Source organism: Pholis gunnellus, assembly GCF_910591455.1.
Source record: "Pholis gunnellus genome assembly, chromosome: 1".
In the NCBI taxonomy this organism is placed as follows: domain Eukaryota; kingdom Metazoa; phylum Chordata; class Actinopteri; order Perciformes; family Pholidae; genus Pholis; species Pholis gunnellus.
In genome coordinates, this window is record NC_136528.1 from 25,883,688 (window position 1) to 25,907,765 (window position 24,078).

At 38.9% G+C, this 24,078-nt stretch overlaps 1 protein-coding gene across 1 annotated transcript in view; it reads right to left on the reverse strand.

Annotated features, from left to right (window-relative positions):
* Nucleotides 1-24,078, reverse strand: part of pcdh9 (protocadherin 9) — a gene marked incomplete at both ends in the record, with an annotated part of 193,798 nt that overhangs the window by 123,061 nt on the left and 46,659 nt on the right. The window contains one exon of the mRNA XM_079164748.1: nucleotides 18,928-19,029. Within this exon, the coding sequence (XP_079020874.1) occupies nucleotides 18,928-19,029 (102 nt within the window). The remainder of the gene's footprint in view (nucleotides 1-18,927; nucleotides 19,030-24,078) is intronic.

Below are 24,078 nucleotides of genomic sequence, written 5' to 3' on the forward strand. Positions count from 1 at the left end.
GCTACGGTGATTAGCAGAGAGGTAAACATATTCTTTGATTAAAATAAGAAGCAGACCTCTACACAACCGTTCACAATACTCTGCCACATCCCTCCATTTCTATGTCAGTAGTCTGATCATCTATCTTTGTATTCTGTATAAACACTGTATGCAATATAAGAACTTAACAACCGTAATGAATATTTTTTCCATTCTGGTTGGTTAGAAGGTTAAGAGGTATTAACCCAATTAACGATTCAGTATTCTGTTTTAACAAAGAACGTGGCTTTTTATGGGAACATTTTATAATAATCATTCAGCATCAAGGACTTGTGGGTTGCTTGGATTTACAGTCACTACATTAAAGGTAATACTGTTATGACTGTATGATCCAAATAAATTGATCTCCTAAAATTACTTCAACATGGCAAGCTTTGCATAATCCTGTTTGTGGAAATGAATACATTTATTGTGGTTATTTAATTCATTAATGTAAGTTTTTATTTTTTATGTTCGGTTGCCTCCACGCAGGTCATTGGTAATTCCTTTAATCTTGCAACATAAATAGATTAATAGCATGCAAAAACAATAAGAGTAACTTTCTGTGATGGACTAGCCGAGCTGTTAGACAACAAATAGAGAAAAGGCAAATAATAAAACAATACCACTCTCTTAAACGTATCTTTCTAACCAGGATGAGCCTTCAGAATTGTCTTTTGGGTCTCATGATAATGCTGGGAAATCTGTGACTGATACGTGAACAGATGTAAATTGAGTCACTGTCAAAAATGGAGTAGAACCTTCAGTCACTTAGGTTGACTCAGGGCCTCATCACATGGTAAGAGATACTACCTAAGCTGTCAAGTGGCTTTCCTATATTCAGGTAAGAATTGCACAATTGTAGCTTCTGTTTGCTTTTTTTCATGGTGTTTTGAAGGATGGTCACTATGACGCTTGATTGACTTCACTTAGCAGAACAGCTTCAGACAAAGTCATCAGAAGTGGCATCCTGGGAATGCATTTTGTCACTAACTGTATTCAACACAAAGGCACTCATCTAATCAATAAAGGAAAATCTCTGTGAAGTTGTACGGCACAACCTTGCCTTGGATGAACGATTGAATGAGCTACAGTTGGACACTTTACGACATGCACAAGCCCAGCGATCCCAATAAGTCTACCAATAAATATGAGTTCAAGGGCTTTGTTCAAACAATGAAAATCAGAATCACAGTCCTAAGATGTTCCACTTGCTACCATCAAAGTTAGTGGTGACAAAAAATGTATTTGCGTCCCTCTCATAGTTTTTCAAACTTGTATGCAATGAATACATGTGTTTGTTGTGTCTTTTCCGCTTGGGCTGCCGAGAGTGGACGATAAAATGAAATGGCATTGTAATTGCATTTAAGTGTTTTGAACAACATGGACAGGACAATCTTTATAAGATTTTGAAGTTGTGTTGGTCTTACAATTGGTTGTTCCTAAATCCACTCAAAGCGGATTATAGTCAGATTGCTATCTTTCAGATCCACCCCATCAATCTATCAAGCATATGTATCCGACCCCATGCAATGTTCTTGCTATACTACAGGGATGCTACTACTACCAAAATATGGTAAACAGAAATGTTGCATTAAAATAAGAAGAAACCATAGGATACATTATTTTGCATTGAAAAGGACAGTTAGGAAATAGCTAAATATAACGAATCAAACCTATTTCATTACTTCTATTCAAATCCATCAAAAGCAAAGCTATGGATTACTGCCAGAGACAAGGATTTCAAGCCCTAATAGCTGCCATATCTAAGATGAAAACACTTATTTTAGTGAACTTTTCAGAGTTGATTGGTGCAGAACAGCGGCATGTGTCAAAATGATACTGCAGAGAACCTTAATCAAAGGTAAAAAAAGCAGAGATTATCTGTCGGAGCCTGCATAGTGGTTACAGAAGCACATCTATCAGCCATTGACAACACACACTCAAACTTACAAATGACTGCCAAGATGCAAAGACGCAGACACACACAAGAAGGGTGCACAATGCACACTACGCTCATACTCACCCAAACTGTTAATTTATGGGAACATACCATAGATTTGGTCCTGTGGATGTGTCTATATGTCTGTCTGTAGCTATATATGGTATTAGCAAATGTTTGCACTCTAAAGCCTAAACCAGCAATCGTTGATCCTGTCCAATTACATCCAGCTTATTAAGGTGTAAACTGATGAGACAACACAGAAAAATCATGTTTTTAATATTAATTACTGCGCAACTGTAATGTATAAAAATGAGAGGATTCTAGCAAGATTACTAACAATAAAATACTGATTGTTATATTTATAATGTAAAATGTCAACAAAATGAAAATCAGCAAATCAAGTTAAGTTTTCTCCTTTACTCTGTCCCACTTCCTTGTGTTTCCTTTTATGTAGAGACGTTGGCTTTGAACTGTAATGTAAACCTCATCAACATTACATGTAATTCCTACCCCATGTCCTAATGTTTATATTAGTGACTACTAGTGTTGCTTGCAGTCCAATGTGTGCTGTACATGTAGCCTTTGAGCAATAACAGACGTAGAAGTTCAGGACTATGTCCCCACCAAAACTGGAGGTATAAAAGTTCCAGAGTTCCTGGAACGGTTGCCACGGTGAAAAGGGCCATTGGAGAACTCATGCAGGAAGGTCATCTTTTGTCTATAAATTGGGTTATTTGTTGTATCACTGCTCCATTAATATTGTTTGCCCCTGGTATCATCCCTATCTGCCAGCAAGTATTAGCACACAGCTATTATTGCATTTGCCCTGCCTTCCAAGTGGCATTTCTACTGCTTTCAGTTCCATACATGTGTTATAGATTAAGCATATAATCTAATCAGAATACAATCTGCGAGGATTTATTTCTTTTGACGGCTCAAGGTTAGAACTGACATACTAAGACAATTCAAGGGTGGTAAAAAGAAAATTACATTTTAGGAGTTCAACCCCCTCTCCTGAGAATAGTACTTGAACCAAACACACTCAAAGAGATTACTTCAAAGACAGTATTCCTGCAGGAAAAAACAGCATTAACATATTGGAAACAATAACCTCTCCACTATTTGAGTAAACCAAAACAATGCGCAACCATACAAAGACCCATTGTCATGGAAATTATTCAGGGAAATTAAGGTGTAGCTGTGTGAGAAAGTCTTTCTCCCCTCAAGCATATATATATATATATATATATATAGATATATATATATATATCTGTCAAAATATCTGATCCAGTATAAATGTTCTTTGTCGTGATATCGGGGGGTGATTACAGGGGGCTTCTGCACACTGCAATTTCTATTTTATAATGAAACCTGAAAATTGCAGTGGATTCTCTTTAACATACGTCCTAGTCCTGATAGCATGGCTTAGAGCAGTGGTTCTCAAATGGGGGTACGTGTACCCCTGGGGGTACGTGAAGGCACTCCAGGGGGTACGTGAGATTTAAAAAATATATATTTAAAATTAGCATCTATTTAAAAATCCTTGAAAAATAGTTATCTAATAAATATTTAATAAAATATAAGTGTAAGTTCATAAACTGAATTTTATATTCAGTAGGCTTTTTAATTTCATTATCCTAAACAATGCAATCTTCAGTGATGACAGTTTAATAAATCAGACACTGATGATGTTTTTTTCAACCAAAAATGCTTTGCGCTGGTTAGGGGGTACTTGGCTGAAAAAATATTTCACAAGGGGTACATCACTGAAAAAAGGTTGAGAACCACTGGCTTAGAGGATTGTTTCAAAACAAAACGTTTCATTTCTTGAAATAGGCCACTGAAGCTGAAAGGGTGCCTACTAGGATTACCAAGTAAAGGGTATTTAGTCAAATTCAATACTAAACTAGGTCATTTCAACATACACTAGGATTTGTAAAATCCATATCAAATGATTATGTTATGAGATTTTCATCTGTACGGAAATAATCATCTTTATTGTAAGGTATTTATACTTCCAATTTACGGTACAATCAAAACAAAGAAAAACGTACTGGAAGTAAGAGACAATAGGTTTGGTTTATAGGCTTTGGATACTGTTATAAAACAACATTTCCCAGCGCTTCAGGCATTCTTGTCTTGTGACCCAATCTTTGGTATATTTGTGTTAAAGATGAAAGAATAATCGATATAATGAATAAGAGTCTTGTGAGGATGAATCTTGGAAATTCCCTCACTAGAACAGTAGTTACATTGTATTATTTGTTCACTACAAGAAACAGTTGTCATTAAAGTAGAAAACCAATGTTAAATGCAACAACTGCCATGCTGATCACTTATTAACTAAATATCATTGTTTTAGCTGAAGAAATAAATACATTAATAATTTTGTGAATGATAACTCTTTCCACCCACACAAGCACATAGACTCGAGGACAAAAAAAAATGGGCATGAATCAAAACCCCTGATGTATAATCCTTCAAATAGAAAATCTACTTCAAAGTCTTATTTCATCCATCCAAGACTCATATGCTCACGCCTGCACTACTACAGTCAGGCCCCTCAGGTACTAGTTTTAGGGTCAATGTGCTGATAAAACCAGCTAATGATGCCTTCAAAGACCACTGGGTCTATAGAGGCTGACCACAAGAGATTCAACTTATTTTTTCTATATTTATAAATATATATGAACCCATTTATTTATTAATTTAACCTCCAACACCGTAGCTTTATTTGTTACCTTTTTTATTTCAAATACATCACAGAAAGCTATTGGAATTGTGAGCTGATTATGTTTGGCGGGCCCTAGGGAACTCTGATCAGCCAAGGATTACTGACAGTTGAGAGCTTATTGATATATATGGAGGATTGTATTAATGTGAATATGTATATGGGAAAGGGCCCTGATTTAATAAATGTGATTAGGGTTGTTGAAATGGCATTCTATACAACAAAAAAACCCGCAAGATAAATCTCACTCCTTATTTATATCCTCGAATAGATTCCGGCCCCTCAGGTAAACCACTGATCAAAATCACAACTGCTCAGTGACTCCATTTGTTAGGAGCTGGCTATGTTAAACATGCTGCCTAATCCTGAGCTATAAACTTACGAAAACACAAGCAGGTCCAGGGAATTCTTGACATTTTCTATCAATGCATCCCATACACTCTGCCTCTGATGTTGTTCATAGACATATTTAATTCATTCATTTTACCAATCAAATTTCTAGTATGGTGTCTTTTAACCAAAATATGTTGCTCTAAATAACAAGTACAAAAACCTATTTGTTGTTGTTGATTGGTCAAATGTCGACATCACCCACTCAGTTGTGCAAATGGTGCATTACGATATGGTCTACATTACACAAATAAGAACTCTAAACCAAATTTGTTCTGCTACACTTTGGGCCCCGCCCTAAATTTATGATGGGGACAGAAATGATCCAAATCCTTCAGTTTATTAGCACGCCAAGATGATGGTTAGCCAAAATTCTAAATGGTGTGAAATCCCACTGAATCAAATACACTCATTTTAAATACACTTGGAAGCAGAATATTTAAAGATTTAAAAAGACCACAATGTGATTCACTATTATTGTGTTTTTCAATTTCCTTGCACAGACCTATTCAGACAGACCATCTCAGAGGACCTCTCTTGGACCCTCAACACCTCAACCCTGGTCAAGAAGGCACACCAGCGTCTCTTCTTCCTGAGGAGACTGAAGAAAATCCACATGTCTCCTCTGATCCTGGTGAACTTCTACCGCTGCACCATCGAGAGCATCCTTACAAGCTGCATCACAGTCTGGTCTGCCAACAGCTGTGTCTCAGACCGGAAAGCACTGCAGAGGGTGGCAAAAACTGCCCAACGCATCACTGGTACTCCACTCCCTGCAACCGAGACTGTCCACCTCAAGTGCTGTCTGCGGAGGGAGCGCAGCATCGTCAGGGACACCTCACACCCCGGCCATAGACTGTTTGCCCTCCTCCCCTCTGGGAGGCGCTATAAGAATCTCCATTCCAGGACCAGCAGGCTCAGGAACAACTTCTTCCCCTCAGCTGTGCCCTCACTAAACTCTGCACCACGGTGATAGGGACCCATCCCCGGTTACTCATACTGCTATTTTTCTTTTTTATTATTTATCTGTTATTTATACTGTTATTTATCTACCACATTGCACTGTAACTTTACTGCTTCTTTTGGCATTTCTGGTTAGATGCTTAAACTGCATGTCGTTGTCCTAGTACTTGTACTCTGTGCAATGACAATAAAGTTGAATCTGAATCTGAATAAATGTTTGACTGCTTTTCTGTTTCAGGAGGCAGTACATTGGCTCAGAGGTGCACTTAACAAAGAGTGACTAAGAGGAACTACACCAGGTCCTAATGTAAAATTGGTCAAATGGATGCTATATATAGGCTTATAATAACCACTGCTTCTTCCTTTATTATAAAAGCCAACAACTGAAGAGTGCAGTATTGTGTTTAACTAAGAAACGAACCAACAGTTCTGTGGTCCGCACTCAAATTAATAAAATAAATACTCAGCAGCTTGGAGCATACATGTGGTCAAGGACAAGTCTGATTGTGCTGCCCAATAACTGATAGGTGTAATACATGGCCAAATTTCATTTCCAATTATTTTACTCATTTGGTGCAGTTCTCCGCTTAACTTTTTAAAAACATCTCTAGCTGAGAATGGGGTTTAGCAATAACTGGTACACCTCTTGCAGAAACAGTTTGATAACTCAGAGCTTTAAAGTGCTGTTCTAAGCTAATGTGTAGGCATGCAATAGTGTGTCAACTTGTAGCAACACTTTCCTTATAACAAATGATCAAAACATTCAAACAGCCGTTGCACCCTCATAAAACTCTTCCAAAGGTTATGGGATATACTGATATGCAAGGTAGAACAGAGTAGTTGCTGATTGCACCTGATACTATGTAATGGCTCTTAATCGTGTGTGCTGTATAAATAAGCCATGAACGCTAGCGATGTATGCTGTCATTGCTCGCTGGACAAAAGTAAACAGGAGCACTAAAGTAAATCTATGAAGATGAGGACTAACTAGTAAAGAAACTATGCTACTAAGGTTGAATTGTGAACTCAATCCACCCTCATCAACGTCATAAAGTATTTCAAGATTGATTCTTAACCTTCTAACAACAACTGATGTTGCAGTGGCAGATACAGGTTTCGGAGACATCACATATGGTCCTATAGTCCATCTAAACATGTCAAACAACTGAAAACACTCCGACGCACGCTGTACTAATTCCAACATGTCGCCTGCACTGCCGGCTCCATGTGGAGACGATATACATATCAAGACACTTTGTTAGCACCCTCACATGAACTGCATGGGATCTCAGTACTTGGCAACACATTAAAAGCTGTCGCAGCATCTGCTGCCTGTGAGGCAGAATTTTGTCACTGGCAAGTTTCTGATGATGACACTTGGTCACATGAACCCGATTAATAAATATACCATGACTCGTCGCTGCTAAAATAAAAATGGCCGACGATCCAAGAAAATATAAAAAGCTGAACAGCAATCATTGAATCAAAGTGTTTACTTACATTCAATACATGATTGTTGTATGTTTCATTCCTGAACATGCTTATCCCCATTAAGGTGTCATTATTACAATATTATTATTATATATTCTTTAATATATTATCTAGGCTATTGTTTTTCAACTTGTTTTTAACACATCGCTACAGCCTCTGAGTAAATATCAAAGTGGTGTAACTTTTTAAACTATTCAGAGAAGCTGGGGGATTACATGCTCTTCTATGGTTTTAGACAATTATTCCACTCCTAAGGCTCATGAAGCCCTTTCAAAATCAAGTGGAACAATTAAAAAGTACATTGTGACCAAGATAAAAACAAGTTTTAGTTCCTGAAAAGATACATGTTTTTCACCAAGCAGTGAAAAGTGCAAGTTGACAATATGTCTCTCTGAAACCACATCACGAAATAAATAGATACATGAATAAAAATGCTGTTTGGTTGTCAGTCTCGCAACATATTGGGTTAGAGCGAGCAACTCAAACGCCAAACAAAAACAAAAACTGTTGCAGCAGTGAAAAAGAGATGTTCCTCCAATTCTGTTATTTCACAGTTGATGCATTTTTTTTTACTTACTCTGCCTATTCTGTTTGCTTTTGATGATGATTTCCTATGATAAATTGTACGTACTGTATTTCCCAAGGTGCACAGCATGAGGCCGTTGCAGGGTGAAGCTGCTAATGTGGCTGTCAATGGAAAATCACTTGAGCATTTGAGGGGATGACCCCAAAGAGGAGATAACATGGCTGGAAGAGATTAACTGATCACAGTTGGAGAAAACATTCCCTAGATGGTTTTTTTTTTCTGTTTTATAAGCACATTAGATCAGAAGTACCAATAACAGGAGAGCTAACTAGATAGCACAACCATCAATAAATAGTGCAACAAAACATCTGAGGAAAGAGCCATCACAGCACTGGACACAATGATTACTTGATATTTGTCATTGTAAGTGGCATCAGAATCACAGTCAATATTAATATAGTTTGCTGCTGATACTTCGCCACTTGCATGTGCTTCACAATGACTGCATTTGAACATAAATTCATTGGTAAGGCTTGACTGAGGAAGTGTTGGCAATGACTTTAATCTGTAAAGTTTGTTGCGGTAGATGTAGACATTTCCTTCCTTTTTGTCGGGAGGTGATTACCTCACAAAAGCTTACACATTTCTTTATCAGTTCCTCATAGACAGGTTACTAGTTAAGTTGAATTGTTTCATCTGCATTGCAAACTGTTTAAAAAAACAGTGATAATCATGATAATCCTTGTGTCACAATTATAGGACTACACAGCCATGGCCTTTACATCTTACTCTTAATATATACAGTGCTGAGTGTAATTTGTTTGTCTTTCATATTATATAAATCTCTACTGGGCATTTTGTTGTGACAACAAATTGATGTTCTCTCTGCGGTTAGATAGCTAGAAAAACAATGAGTAAAGGTGGAAAATGAGGTTGAACATGCATATTTCCCAAGAGATTCTCCATTTTGTGTTTCCACAGCTCCAATTAACAGCTTTGGCACCAATTAGCAAAATCAAGCCTTCCCTGACAGAAACCCCATGGGGTTATCTGTGTCAAGAACCAGTGCTTGAGCTGGGAAAAAAAACAAGTTAGCAAACTAAGAGTGGATCTCAATTGGGAATAATTGGCGCGATGAGGTTGTATTGTTGTTGTATGTTTTTTTTATTCCCTTTTGACTGTCATTTTACACATCCCATTCTAAATACACAATGGCAAAACAACATCATTTGCAAATACATTTCAGTCAATGCTTTCTTGATATGTCTCCTATGAGCATGCATGGTTTGAAATGCATTCCTGACTCTTTCCTATGAAAGAAAAAAATATGTGGAGCAGTTTTCATCTCTCCTGCTTTGCCTTCCACACTCTCTCCCAGATTCATCTCCTCTTAAGCATCCTCTTAGTATAATGAGGTGTATAGCTCTAGATATGGCAGGAGTATCAATCTGAACTGCACAGACAACCTGCAGGCCTTGCCCAAAGCCAACATGTTTATTAGAATGCCAGGGATAACAAATGACTTAACATGCTTCCTTCTTTAATAACCCTGTACACCTACAAGATAACAATAACAGAGATGCCACAGTGAGTGCTCCTTAATTCAATTAAAAAAGCATGGACGATGAGCGTGCCGTGTAAAAAGAAGTCCTTGAGGCAGTGATAAACGTCTAGCTGAACATCACTGTGAGAGATACCAAATGTACATTCTATGTGAATCTTGTGCTTAAAAGTGAGGCTGATTAAGAACCAGTGAAGTCTCATTTCACCTAATTTTGTAGTTTTCTTTCACAGGTATAATTGTTTTTGCACATTTTATAACTGTGCATATTTGTGTGTTTCTACACACTTTGTATATTGTGCAAAAGTGTGTATAAAATGTGTAGCTAAGAGTCTTTAGTGGCTTGGTCGATTCTCTCCCTGGTATGTGTAGTTGAATGCCTACTTCATGTCAAGGGAGTTGTACACATTCAAACGTTTGTTTCACATGTTTCTTTGAATTGCTAGTGTACTTGGATATATTTGATAACATGTTACTTTACTGAATGGATAAATGGCACTTTTCATCCTTGATCATTGTTCACAGTGTCCTCAGAACCTCAAACGTATTGAAAACGTGGTTATAGATTGGTGTTCTTACACGGACTGTTACCAAGTTTTGAGCGGTTTCTTTTTATAAATGGACTAAGTGAACAAGTGAAGTGAACAAGAATTTGTGAAGTTCATCGAATCCCCTGGCTTTATTATTACACGACACATATGTAGTGAAAGACCGGACTATGGAATATAACTGATCCAAAAACATCTGCTGCCCTACACAATAATTTAACTAATATGTTATGACTAGCGACTGGGCAGGCGGGCTTGAATAGCTCAGGAAAACTGGACAGGTATTCCATGTTAGGGTGTTTGCACCTCAGCTCCACCCAGCCAAAGACCTGGAAAACACACACACACACACACACACACACACACACACACACACACACACACACACACACAGTACCAGGGCAACAGGAGTGTGGGGCCATCACAAAGTACAGCATCGTAGCTGAAATAAAAGACTTCATAGTGCTGTGTCACATTCAGATGCTTTGTGTGCCCTCTCCATCCATCCACCCTGGTCTACTCCCTTCCTTCTGTGTAAGATCATCAAGCTACTCTACTTTGCAAATGACCATAAACAAAGAAGCTTTTTTGCAGCTGTTTGAACAATTGACCAATGCTGCTATATTTCAAGTAAACAGCCCACAAACATAGATTTGCCCTCAAGATTGATACTGGCCCCAAACATGACATGAAATGCCTTTTTAGAAATCACTTGATTTAAAAAATAATTTAAAAACCTCCTCAAATTGTTGTCTGCACTAAAGCGGGATTGCACGCTGCAAAGCAAATGAGGAGAGTTTTCTGGTAAAGAGCTGTGGTGAGCGGGTGACAAGGAGCACGACTTCCCATTTTCAATTAATATGAAGTGTTGCTGATGTAACTACAGGAAATAATGGATTCAATATAGTAATTTTTACATTCAGCAGAATTGTCATCTACAAAGCACATGTCTTATGCTGTGCAAGTTGTTTAGAAAAATGGAATGGTTTGGTTCCTGATTCTGCATCTACTGTGTTCAGGTGTCTCAGGCTGTACTGACTGGATTTTGACGAAATCTGAAAGAAAGTATGTGTCTCACTCATAGACGTAGTAAGAAGAGGACGTAGTCACCGTCACGTTACCCATTGTTTTGTGGACTTGAGCTCAACTTTTTGGCGATTGTGATCTTGTTTTTTGAAACCAGAAGTGACACGAGAGGGTGGAGCTAAATAGAACTGAATGCTGAATAAGACGATGTTAAGCAACAAAATGTTGCATTTAACTTTTATGAACTGAAACGCACTGTGAAAGGGTTAAAGTTCAAAGATCAAGACCCAAAAAACTCCCAGACCGGACAACGCCGTTGCAGCGATCTGTCATTCACAAGGTAGCCACATCCTAAAGCATACCCTGATTTATGGTCTATTTTCCTCTAAATGACACCATCATTTACTAAATGAACATCATGCTGTATTAAAGAAGACTTGAAACTATAGTGATTGAGACCATAAACTCTTGTTTACAAAGTTTACTTAGGTAATAAATCAATTGAGAAGTAGAGTAATTTTCTCATCGACAATCAGGCTTCTTTTTGCAACCAGACAAGTCGTCCCTGATGGCTATTAGAAAGAATGCTGGTTTAAGGCACTTACGCATTGCTTCACTTTACAGACCCAGGGGTTGCAGCCTGGGTCTTACCACTGTCTTTTTAAAACCTCACATAATGATCCAAAGGGAGGGCAAGATCTATAAGGCAAACAAGGTAACATTTATGCTATCTCTCTTTATTTCTACAAAGACTAACAGCCGTGCTGCCAAAGCCTGAAGATGTATAGAAGCACAGATATCCTAAAACACAACAGCTGCTTCTCAGAGCTTATTTTAAAATGCGAGAACTACTGACACTTGCTAGTTGCAAATAGGCAACATTTTCCTAAATGTATTGGCAGAGAAACAGAGGGTGAAACAAGTCTGCAACTGTTGTGTGGTAAAGGTCGCCAATAATTAGGACACTAATTAATAGTGACTCTGCTGTCTGGCTGACCGGCTGTCTACCTGCAACATGTTAATCATTTTAATGTATACAAAGTATTCTCTCTTTCTTTAGTTATAGGCTATACAATACTGTAGCTACTCACCAAAATGGAAGTTTTTTTGTACATTTTTCTTAGATATAAAGCAAACACAAACATCATGCGATGTCTGGATTCCGTTCCACACATATGCACTCCTGTGTCCGCTTTACTCTCTCCATGTTGTATTCAGAGAAGCGTAGCCCCATCCAAGATCCTGGCCCTCTCACTAATGTCCCTCCTTGTCAGAGACAAAGAGGTTTTAAGACTGGAGGATTTGGCAGGCTCTACCAGTTGCAGGCAATATTTCAACCCATCCATCTAGCTAGGATAATAGAGTGTCCTTGCCTTTCAACGCCTGGAGGAGTGACCAGTTATCACAAGCCACCAGCTCCGCTGTTAATAAAATAGAGGATGGGAGGATCGAGTTGAGGAGGAGGATAAAAAGAAAGAAGGATGGAGGGAAGGGTGGAGGAGAAATGGCCGAATGTTATTTTGACAGACGCCTCGCGAAGGTGAAGCCGATCGCGGTCAGCGGTCGGTTACCGAGCTGTCGGGGGTTCTCTTTTAACATCTTAGCTTTGGTTGGTGTGAAGATAAATTTAGTCCCCTCACATCCCTCTTCAGACCATGAAGAGGGGAGGAGAAGTGAGGAGAGGGGAGAGGAGGAGAATTGGAGTGGAGAGGTGGGGCACGCAGTGTTAGGCTAATGGCCAAACTGACCTTCAGAGAAAGTCAGCCAGTGAGAAGAGTAAGTAGTGTGTCATACAAAGCCACTGCGGCTTAATCCAGGTCGTTGCCATTACTCATGACTTCACTATGATTCGAGGCAGTTAACCATTTTCCACTGTGAAGGAAATATTTAAAACAAACCATATGCATGTTATATTAATGCTTTGACTAGTTAGTCTGACCAGGTTCACCAGCCGCAACAGTGTGTTACTGCGCTAGCTTCGCAAACATGCAAGATGAAGACAAAAAACACAAAATATGTGTAGTTGAGATCACATGGGTGCGGTCCAAGCAAGGGCGCTGGATGTAGGGGTAGGAAGTGGTGAAGGGCCCATTTCATTCCCCACATGATATGCTGTCTTATTGGCACCAAGTAAAATATTCTTTCATGAAGGGTACAAAGCCCCTTAACAGTCCAAACACATGGAGGTAAACAATCAAGCAGTAGTTTATGAAAAGTTGTCACATGTTTTTTCCAACTGACACAGCGGATGATGATGCACAGTGCAAGCATTCATGGGTTCGAACACTGTGCATCTGTCTCCAGTAACCACCACAAAACATAAATCTGTCACAAGTAAGAGTGTGTATGATTCCGCCCTCATGGATTTCATTGATTACTCTGTGTGTGTTGGACAACCGGAATCACCCATGTAATATAAGACGCAACATAGATGATAAGGGATTGCATGAGAGGAGTATTACAACCAATGGAAAGGAAAGTGTGTGTGTGTAGGTGTGTGTGTGTGTGTGTGTGTGGAAGGAAAAGTGAACAAAAATACTATTTACTGTTGAGACATCTTGTACTATCTAGTAATTGCTAAACGTAAATAAATGTAGCTTTCCCAAGGCAAAACTTTAATATGTTTAGCTAGCTTGTGCCTTACCATAATAAGACATTACTATAGTGTTTCTCATCATGAATAGAATATTGGTGTTCAAGAACAAAAAAGGCTGACTAAAGCATAGTAATGTACTTGTATAGAGGCATTATCGTTTGGAGTTTTAGAATAGAGAAAGAACGGTTTCATATAAAGTAATATCACCCCTGGCCTTTCCTCTTCTCTCTGGTTTTATCACATTTTTCCACTCTGCGACACAGTTGCAGGATAACATGCACAGTGACAATTGCACCTTTCTTCGGATCACTGTTGAATCTCACCTTCAAGTTTCCTTGTCAATAGAACCTGTAAAACATGCAGCAGTTTCCAAAATCTGAACAGAAAAGCTTTGCTGCAGAAAATAACATACCGTGCTACCGTGGTCTGGAATGGTGATTTCTTTTACTCAGTTCACAGAAGGCTATTCAAAATGGTAACATAAGCTTGTTGCATACTGTGCTGTAATATTCAATATAAGGGCTCAGACAGAGTCCTTGGTAATAATAAAGAATTCAAAAGAAGCATCTTGTGAAATATCCACATTTCTAAATACAGAAATCGCAAATGTGTAATCTATTTTCTTTATTTTCTTTGAAAGACAATTTGTCTTAGAGTTTCAAAATGATTTCAAGTTGCGGGTTATTTTTCTAAATAGAAGCAATTACTGTGAAAGATCAGAAAGATGACCTCTAAAAAGAAAGTATAACTAAAACAAAATTCTCCAATTTCTTCTGGTTGAGAATGAATCATATCCAAATCCCAACAGACATCGAATACATAAAACAGCACCAATAGCAAAGGGACATATCAAACCAAATTGGGACTACTACAGGCACCCCACGGGCCAATCAGCAGCAAGATGCATCATACATTTGCTGCCCAAATTACATGTGTGATGTAGCAAATATGGCCTTTTGGAGTTTGAAACGTTGACCTTTAATTATGTTAAAACACAAGAAAACAGTTCCATAATGCATTAGCTGTTCTTGTTTCAAACTGACACCGTATCACCTTTAGTTACAGTTTATTACATGATAATGTCCATGTTGGTCAAACCTTTGAAACACAGAATCAGAGTTTTGATGTTGCAATTTCAACATTAGAACAGCAGTGGAAAAATGATTAACTAATCTAAATCTGAAAATATATCCTAATAAGAATATAAAGAGTTGAAGCTCCTACACAGCTGTGTAGTTTACAAATGTTATCTTACGAAGTAGTTATACTGGCTCTTGCTTTTCCAAACTCCCTAACGTCTCCTTTGTCATCTCAGCTCAGACCCAAATATGATTTAGATGGAGCAAAGAGAAATTGTGTCTCTCTTTCTCTGTGTGTAAAAAATGTGTCAAGAGGTGGTGAGCATATTTTCCTTCCCCTGTTTTCAGTAACTTCACGTAACATTCAATTCAAATAGCCATTTAAAGGTTTGTAATCAAAACTGATTAAACTTACAAGCACTGTGAACAACATGCATCTCAGCCCAGCCTCCTGGGGCGACTGTGGAGAGAGAGAGAGCAGGGCCGTCCTTCAATGAGAGGATCGGCAGTTCGATCCCCGGCTCCGCTAGTCGCATGTCGATGTGTCCTTGAGCAAGACACTTAACCCCAAAATTGCTCCCGTAGCTGTGTCTACGGTGTGGAAATGTGATAGAATCTGAATTGTAAGTCGCTTTGGATAAAAGCATCTGCTAAATGACTGTAATGAAAATAATAATGTAATTGTTCTGACATTTCTCTGTTAGCTCAGATGTTTCTTCAAACTCAAATACCTGCTTGCAAAGCTATAATTAAATTAAGCTGAATTAATATCACTCTAAATTGTTATGTAATCCTATTTTATATTGTGAATTTAAAGAAAGGGAAGTATGTATCACAGTCAATTTTTTTGTGGCATAAAAACTCCTTATGGGCATACAGCTTTGATTGTTTGGGATTCCACGCACGCCAATATTGTAATACATTTGGAAACTCCAGTGTTCCAGACACTGGTAATAAATATACATGGCAGTACATATATTGATCTCTTTGAGTCTGGGGACCACGGAAAAACTCCCAATAAATCAGCTGGTCATATGCAGTCTACAAGGTGACTTTTCCCAGTTTCTTATAGGCTATTTATCCTGCCCGAAAAAAAAAAAACTGATGTAGAGAATGCAATTTGTTGTGTGTTGTGACTAGATTACATGATAAACTCAAGCATCCATTCCAATCCACATTTTTGTATGAGATTCAACAGTTCATGACAGGAAGATGTCAGTGTGGACTGCTCAACAGTGAGCCCAGAGATTCACCAACCATGGGAGAGCATAATTTCAGCCAGCTGTGCCTTTTCACGTTAGCTCTTGCCACTTTCGCAACTCCTCCCTCACCATGCAACTCCCTGATGCACTCCGAATGACAGAGGAAAGGAAATTATCGAACACCAATACAATGAAGCTGTCTGGTTACTTAATAGGGCTGCTGAGTAGGGGCACTGTGGCCATCTTGCTTTGAGGCGATAATGAGAGTCATCATTCCCTCTTGGGCTGGAAGAAAGGGGCCTCCTCTCTGGTGATAGTGGGTGCAAGTGTTTGCGTTTTTTTGTGTGTGTGTGTGTATATGTGTGTGCGCGCATATATGTGTTTGTCTTTGAGCTTTTTTTAGTCCAGTGAGGCTCACTAAGCAAACAGCGCAGTGCTTTAACGAAGCCATAGAGATCTCCCGTTGAATACAGCTTGGGAGATATCTCTGAGAAATTCTGTTCATTAAATCAGGCTAAAGTCCAAATATTGACTGTAGGGAGACACAACACATAGACTGTCCCATATATCTTATTACAGCTCCCTCAACCATTTATATGATTGGGGAGTATGAAAGAAAGATGTCTCACAGCGCAGATGAAAGTCACATTTGTTAATGGAACTTAACATGAATTGTGATCTAATAAGAGAAGCCTGCAATGACGTAGTGGCACAAGTAACAAGGGGCTGTGCTACCAGCGGACTGGTAACAAAGGGATTTTATTTTATTTTCTGTTCATTCAAATCACCAATGGGGTTTCCATTTGATGAAATCCCATAAATTCAGGAACAATGTCTCCAAGCCGCTTCATGGACATTAAAGGGGGTCCTGAGGGATACACTCTGATATATGTACATGTTCAACTACTGCATCTGTAGTTCTAAACATTCTGATGTATTGTATGGATGGAGAGAGAGAGAGAGAGAAAAGAGAAAAAAGAGGAGAGAAAGCACTCAGCACTCACTATTTCGATCAGGCTGGCAGTGGAACAGTATGATTGTTCAATGCTTGCTTTCACTTTGTAACCAGTATACTGTAAGTTTAACATAGTTAAACAAGGCCTTTAGGAGAATATGTGTGACTGTGTAGAGGGGCAGGAGAATATGGCAGGCCGAGGAGATCTTGTGCTCACAGCTAAAAATGCAGGGATGAAGTATTCAGACTTTGCTAGGGGTTGGCCATGTCTACTGAATTGGCATATGACGATGTCCAGAGTGAAATATTGCAATGGTCAATAATATCAATGTTGGGGAAGGAGAGGGGCGTCTTATGGGCTACTCCTACTAAATCGGTCTGACAACAGATAAGCCTCTGAGGTTGAGAGGCTATATTTCTATGGTTCCATAGCCAGCCAATATCCAGGCCAAGAATTCCTTTTCTATGCATTGCTCATTGTTTACAGTCTGATTAGCAACTTGAGAGACGACGTGTACAATCGGATTGTGTCATTCAATTTGAAATTAATAAAAAGCTAAATCATCATCAGACAATAGCTGATGCATTTAGAGATTGCATTTAGGCCAATGCTCTTTGGCTCTCCACACGAACTGTTACCCTGCAAATAACCAGTCTGCTCCAACGCGATTAGTCAATACTACTCAGACTACAAACATAAACCATAATTGCTTCCGATACCAAAATCTTGTCCCATTGCTTACAGATTCTGCATAAAAGAATGAATGCAGAATCTGTTTATAGAGATTATAAACATAGCAGTCCATTCATATCAAAGAAAGCTGCTCACCAAGCACGTACACGGAAAGACATTGTGGCCCTCTATTCCCATAATTCATGCACATTGGAGTATTTCTCTCAGTCTGCTGATCCCAGCCCAGGGGAATTTGGGTAGGAGGGACTTCACTCCCCTGTGTTTACATTGCGACTATACCTATGTCTTGTTAGCTTTTCTCTTTTGCTGATGTTGGACCCAAGGGAGCACAACAGGTTATGAATGTTTAATGTGAGACTACAACTCATGAGAATATAACTGCTAGACAATGATTTGTTAAACTAAATATTATGAAATATATATAGTGCACAATGCCCTCAATGTCAAATTCACTGATCAATAATGTGCAAGCTATGTTTGCATATTTGTATATGTATTTATATAGTTTTCATATTTGTAAACTAGAATTAAATTGAGCGGGTCAGAATATTTGCCCTTATTTGTTATGTATATTACAATCACTCAGCTATAGTTTCCACATCAATAACATCAGAGCAGCAGTGATATGCCTGAAAATGAGAATAATAAATATATTGAGACTGCTAGTTTACAAGAAACCCTCCCCATGTTGATATACTGTAGTTGGTAACAGAGAGTAAGAAGAACTGACATCATTAAGATTCACCAGTGTGCAAGCAAACTCTCTCCTACCCCCAGATGACTATCAAGCACTGTGTTTTCTAAGCATGGAGGTAATGAGACAAATACATATTACTCAAGTAAAAATGGCATGAATATTAGCATCGCATTAGGCCCTGAATTTAATGATGTTGTGAGTACAATGTGTCACAGTAACTAAGAGGCATAATAAACTTAAACATTGTAAAGGAAAGAAGGAGAAGATGTGAAGAGAGCAGAGTCCGTTTCAGTGCCTTATGCAGAAGCATGGCTAAACGTAGATGGAGTCATGAATGAGAAAATGGTACTGAATCTAACAAGTCATAACTGAGCTTAACATGCCAGTGCGTGAGATGGTGAAGTAAATTGCTGTTCAACATAATTTGAGTTTATTAAAAGTAATGACTTGTGTTAAGTGAAGCTATGGTGATCGTTTGGTGAGAAATGGAACCATCAGTACTCACCAAAGGGGTGCAAGGGGTCCAGTATTCAGGGTTCAGCTCGGCTCGCGGACGGAGGTCCAGATATTCAGGGTTCAGTTCAGTTCGGGCACGTGTTAATGTTCCCTTCAAGATTGGAAGAAAAAGTCTGTTAGTGCTTAGCTTTGGTTCGTTTGTCATTGGTGGAGGAAGACATGTCAGTTTTAACAGCTCATAAAACACAATATATTTGTGTGTATTATCACTCTGGTGCCAAGAAAAGTAAACATTAAATTTGTTATTAAACCTGTTTAACGGCCCTCAATTGAGCATGACTCTGTACTGTCTTTACATTGAATAAAGGAATACCATTAGCAAAAAAATCATCCATAATGACTATTCTCAGTAGAGCGATTAAAACATGCCAATTCAACATTCCACAACAAATTTCCTGAAAGAATTCCTGTAAAATGAAGAGCAATTTATATTCCAAATGAGGTTAGAACTAAGTTTTCCATGCCGTGTGGCCCAAATGACAGGTCAGTGGAATAGACTGAATCTGCTGGGCCCCATGAGGTCTATGATGTATACTGTAATTATCTGCTGATTTTCAAAATGGCTGTGTGTAATGAGGCTATGCAGCATGAAGCCCCAGGCATAAATCACTGTCTTTAACTGACTTCCAGATGACCAACAACAACACAGAGCCGAAGCAGAGAGAAAGGAGGGAACGGGTTATCTGGGCCGCAGCACTACATACTGTAGCATCCGACTTGTGCTTCTTATCAGCAAAGGCCATATTGTAAGCCGAACTTGCTTACTTAAGACAGTTTTCGGTCTCCTAAAAATAGTCAGCTCACTTGCATTTATTCTCAGTCATTTATCCGTGTGTGTCTACCAATATATTAACTGCTTGCAGCTTTATTTAACTATGCAACACAGGTGGAGACTTTTTAACTGATGCTGTGTTCGGCTCAGCAATGTTGAATGGCAACATGCCAGTCAATCTGTCAGACTGTCTGCTGTCTCTGGCATGAAACTGTTTCCATCTTCTGACACACAAACACAAACATAAACAAATAAACAACTACCAACCCCACCCCAAGACACACAGGCTCAGTTAACAGTTATTGAAAGGAGTATTACTTGACCATATACAGAATTGGGTGGATGGCAACATGTCCTTCAATTCAACTGGATACATTATGATCTCTTGTCTCCATAAAAAAGAATGTAATAAATAGTGAAAAAAATGTTTCCATTCTTGGTTGGAACATTGCCATTGGCAAAAATCAAAAAGGGAGGAGGATTGTGGTTTTCTTACCGTGGCCAGTGCAAAGGCCAAAGGGCATTTGGATTTTAAAGGTACAATTGGACACCAGCACCATGCCAAATGGTTTGGTAAATGTTTTTCTAAGCCTTGCGTTATATTCAGGTGGCTGTTAATCTTACTGGGAAAAACTTAAATTGTGACTCATTTCTGGTATTACTTTAACTGTAAGGGTTAAAAAAAATCTAACTTGCTATGCCTAATCTGTGCTAAGACATCATTTTCCACAACAGTTCCCCTCACAAATTCTTCCAATTATTGGCAGAATTATTGGCAGTGAAAGAGGGGTAAAGCAATATTTAGAACCTTTATCTCGTTATGCATCGTCTTAATATATTCCACTTGTCTGTCACTCTAATTAATGGCGGTCTATCTCCATAAACCGCTCAGAATGTGAGATTAGTTATTAGTACCTAGCCGTTCATCACCAGTGGCATAAGTGACAGAGAGAGGAGAAGTGTGAGTTGGCAAGATTATAATTGATCATTTTTCCATCCACAATGTCAGAGTGATCCTTGGTTGCGGCGTGTAATACTGTCAAAGCTGACAACAAAAATAAGGTGTGTGAATAAAAAAGGTTGTTGAGATTGATTGACTGCTGGCAGTTACATGAGGTTTCAGTAACTTTCCATTAGCTGAAATGGCAAAAGTAGAATGTTTTGGATCGAAATGTTGCAATAAAAGAAAAACAGATGATTAAAGTTATGATCTATGGTTTTGACATGTTCCTGCAGTGTGCCCATCTTTCCTCTTCATCTACCTGAAATTCCCATTAAAATAGATATTTAGACTTAATATGAACTGTCAGGCAACTAAATGTATTTAAACGTAAATTCTGCCCAAATCAAACTGCTGAATGGTAAATAGTGGTAATTTGGTCTCTTGGGGGTGAAATTGATTTGGTTTCCAATTTAATTGAAGCGCTACAGAGGCTGAAGGGACTGCTGAGGGTGGTATGACTGATGGAGAGTCCCACATTGAAAGTACTCCAGGAATTTACAGTGCCGTTGAGGGGACAGTTGCATTACAAATGGAGAACAAAATGACAACGAAATTGAACCAGCAGCGCATCATAATGCAGCTTGAACAGCCTGTGGCTACTGACTTTTGGTAGTTTTAGGGGCTAGAGGCATGTTGCATCCATGTGATAGTGGGGTAGGGGTTGAGGAATTCATTTTCAGATGGTGAGTGGGACTGGCTTTCATCATGACCAGTTACAAGACAACAGTCTGGACAAAAAACACCCCCGCCCAAAAAGTAAAAGATGTTGTCCTCTGGGAGATGATGCAGCTTTGTGACAAGTGAATATATGGTTAATTATATTTGTGTGGGAGGATATACAGTAACACATCTGCTTACTGTGTTGTTCATGTCCCAGATAAATAATTGCCCAATGCAAGAACAGGTGAAATGATATTAGATAAAGAGCCTGTACCAGGACCGGTGGTGGACAGCAGGGATAGGAGGGGGGCATCCACCAGCTATTTCCTGACATTTTCAGAGGGTGCTGACACTTCCACAGTTCTCATTTCACACATCCCAGTGCACAATTTGGTGGATGACAGTCATTCGTGCCACAAACACATTTAGACATGAATACATACTGTAGAAAAATACATTTCATATTTTTGGATAAGATGTGTTATAATTATCGGTGTTAGCTGACCTATACAAGTGCAGAAATCCACAAGAAAACCTTCACACCTTCATATTTATACCTGCTCCACCTGTGCTGGGTTACTGGAGCACATTCCAGCATGCACTGGGCAAGAGACAGGGTTTACACTGGGAATGGTGCCATTCTGTTACAGGGCTAGCACACATCGATAGACAATGTTATCCATGTCTATGGGCAATTTAGAGTTTCGCTAAATTGCTAGTCGTTGAACTGTGGAAGGAAAGTGGAGCACATGAAACACAAATTGATTCAAACCCAGAAACCCTTTGCTATGAAATGCCATTTTAAACCACCGAGCCACTGTCCTACGTGCTGCACCTCCCTTTCAGACTGAACACAGTCAAGTTCATAGTGAGTCACCAAATTACCAAATGGGCACGAGTAGGAAAACACTCTGCGACCATGTGGCTTTGTACAAAGCACAAAGCTCAGCCATGTGCCATCATGAAATTAGAGCTCTGGGTGTTCATGCCAAATTGAGTCTAGTTCTATTACCTCTCTGTCCCAAAATTGTTTCCCATAGATAAGTGTCTTCTCAAAACTCAAAGCATTTGTACTGTAGTACATGTAGGACATGTTGTTAGCTGTTTGTTCGGGAGGGACTCACTTACAATTTTGATGAGATTTAGCTGGTGTTTGCATGGAGGACAAAATGTGCTCACTGTAATTTGCTTTGGACAAAAAGATTATTTCAAATGAAAGTATATGTCTTGCAATACAGTAGGTTTAAAAGTTGATTAGTATCACAAGCAATTAGTGTTTCCTCGGATCGCATTGGTGACCCTTAAGAAGATGAACTTTTATAACCAACTTGTAAAGGTGAGAATAACAACATCCTGCTAAAAGTCGCAGAGGGCCCGTGAAGCTTCTCTGTTGAACGTGTTTGTACACTCTGAGCTGAGAAGATGAGTTTCATTAGGGGGATAAAACACACTTTAATCAGCTTTACCATTAGTCTACCCCTGCCAAGCCCTCCCAGTCACAGCAGTCCTTTAGTTCTATTTAATTACCTTAGAGATACCACTGTATGCACTCTTCCTTGACATCACAGGACAACATTCATTTCTCAACAAGTGCTATGCGTGTGTGTGTGTGTGGGCTGCTAAGAATAGAACATGGTGTTTATCTTGTGACTAGTGGTAAGGCTCCAGAGGGGAAAGAAACGATACATGGCATGTTGTGTGGATGACTTATCTCAGCTCATCAATCATTCCTCATTTACTCAGCCAAGTATTTATTCACTATTGGTTATTAATCACGTCAGTATGGTAAGACAATAAGCATGTTACAATTTTACATTTTAATAAGAAAAAAAACATCTTTAATGAAATGGATGTGAAGTCGGCGAATTTATAACGTGAGGACAAAGAGAAAACTAAGTAGAGTCGGAACAGATAATATACAGCAAAGACCATATTCCACTTATAGTAGTGTTAATAGTTAACACTTAAAGCACAGTAAAATCAATCACAGCATCATCTGACTTGTCTCTGGAAATTGCCCAATATGGGTTAATATATTAAGACTTAATCGCCCTGTGCTGGCACGGCTGTCTCCTAAAGCTAAAATGAGCACATAAAGTGTTCCTGTGTGGGGAATATTCCTCTGGTCACCAGACGGAGATCAGCTGAGCAGCAACCCCTAAACCAAAGAATGTTGCTGTTGGGTTTTGATTCTGTCTTCCTTTTTACATTTTGGCCTAAAAAAAATGTAACGAATGTACAACTGAGGTGGGTGTTGACGATTGTGTAGTTTTGATGCAGGGAAAGTTCTCAATGCAAAGGAAAACGGAATGGAGGGAAGGAAGGAAATTGGGGATGATTAGAAAATGAGAGTGCACAAGAGAGTATTAATATTAAGCTGTTGAAATGGCTGGGTGAGAAAATCTGTGATTATTATTCTTTTATTTGCAAAGCTATGCTGCGATTGGCCCTTCCTTTGGTGGCGGCATTAAACTTTATGTTTATGGGTCCCAGTGTTAAGCCCATTTCCACGCTCCCCATTCCACACACTAAGTATTGACATTCCATTTAAGTTGACGACATCGAGGAGGGTGTTTTATGACAGAAATGTAATGGAAAAGCATGCAGCGGGTATTGCTGTTAAAAAATATCACCCGATTACAAGAACATCTTTGCATAGTTGCAGAGTTAAGAGAGTGTGCATGATGCACCTCTGCTTTGTTCAC